At 60.2% G+C, this 284-nt stretch overlaps 1 protein-coding gene across 1 annotated transcript in view; it reads right to left on the bottom strand.

The window, feature by feature from the left end:
* EMH_0063900 (DNA polymerase, putative) overlaps positions 1 to 55 on the bottom strand; it is a gene marked incomplete at both ends in the record, with an annotated part of 4,260 nt that extends 4,205 nt beyond the window's left edge. Inside the window, one exon of the mRNA XM_013501612.1 lies at positions 3 to 55. Within this exon, the coding sequence (XP_013357066.1) occupies positions 3 to 55 (53 nt within the window). The remainder of the gene's footprint in view (positions 1 to 2) is intronic.
* Between the last annotated feature and the right edge of the window lie 229 nt (positions 56 to 284).

The raw sequence follows: 284 nt of genomic DNA, 5'->3' as shown, positions 1-284 counted from the left end.
CCTGACCGCCAGTGGTGGTCAGTCCGCCGAAAGAAGAAAACAAAACGCCGCGCATTGCTGCCGTCAGGTTCGCTGCTACCACCAGCAGCAGACGCTGCACCCCACAAGTACACTCGCCGCTGCATGCGCCGTATGCTGCTGCTGCTCCTCCTGCTGCTGCTGCTGCTGCTGTTTTGGGGGCTGCTGCATGTGCTGCTGCTGCAGTTGCTGCAGCCAACTGCTGCTGCTCAGAGACAGCATCCTGCTGCCCCTGTCCCTGCTGGTTGTTTTGTGTCTCTTCTTTG

Source organism: Eimeria mitis, genomic scaffold, assembly GCF_000499745.2.
Source record: "Eimeria mitis Houghton genomic scaffold, Emh_scaff72, whole genome shotgun sequence".
Lineage (NCBI taxonomy): Eukaryota > Apicomplexa > Conoidasida > Eucoccidiorida > Eimeriidae > Eimeria > Eimeria mitis.
Note: the sequence above shows the minus strand (reverse complement) of the source record. Positions and strands in the feature narration are given on the sequence as shown.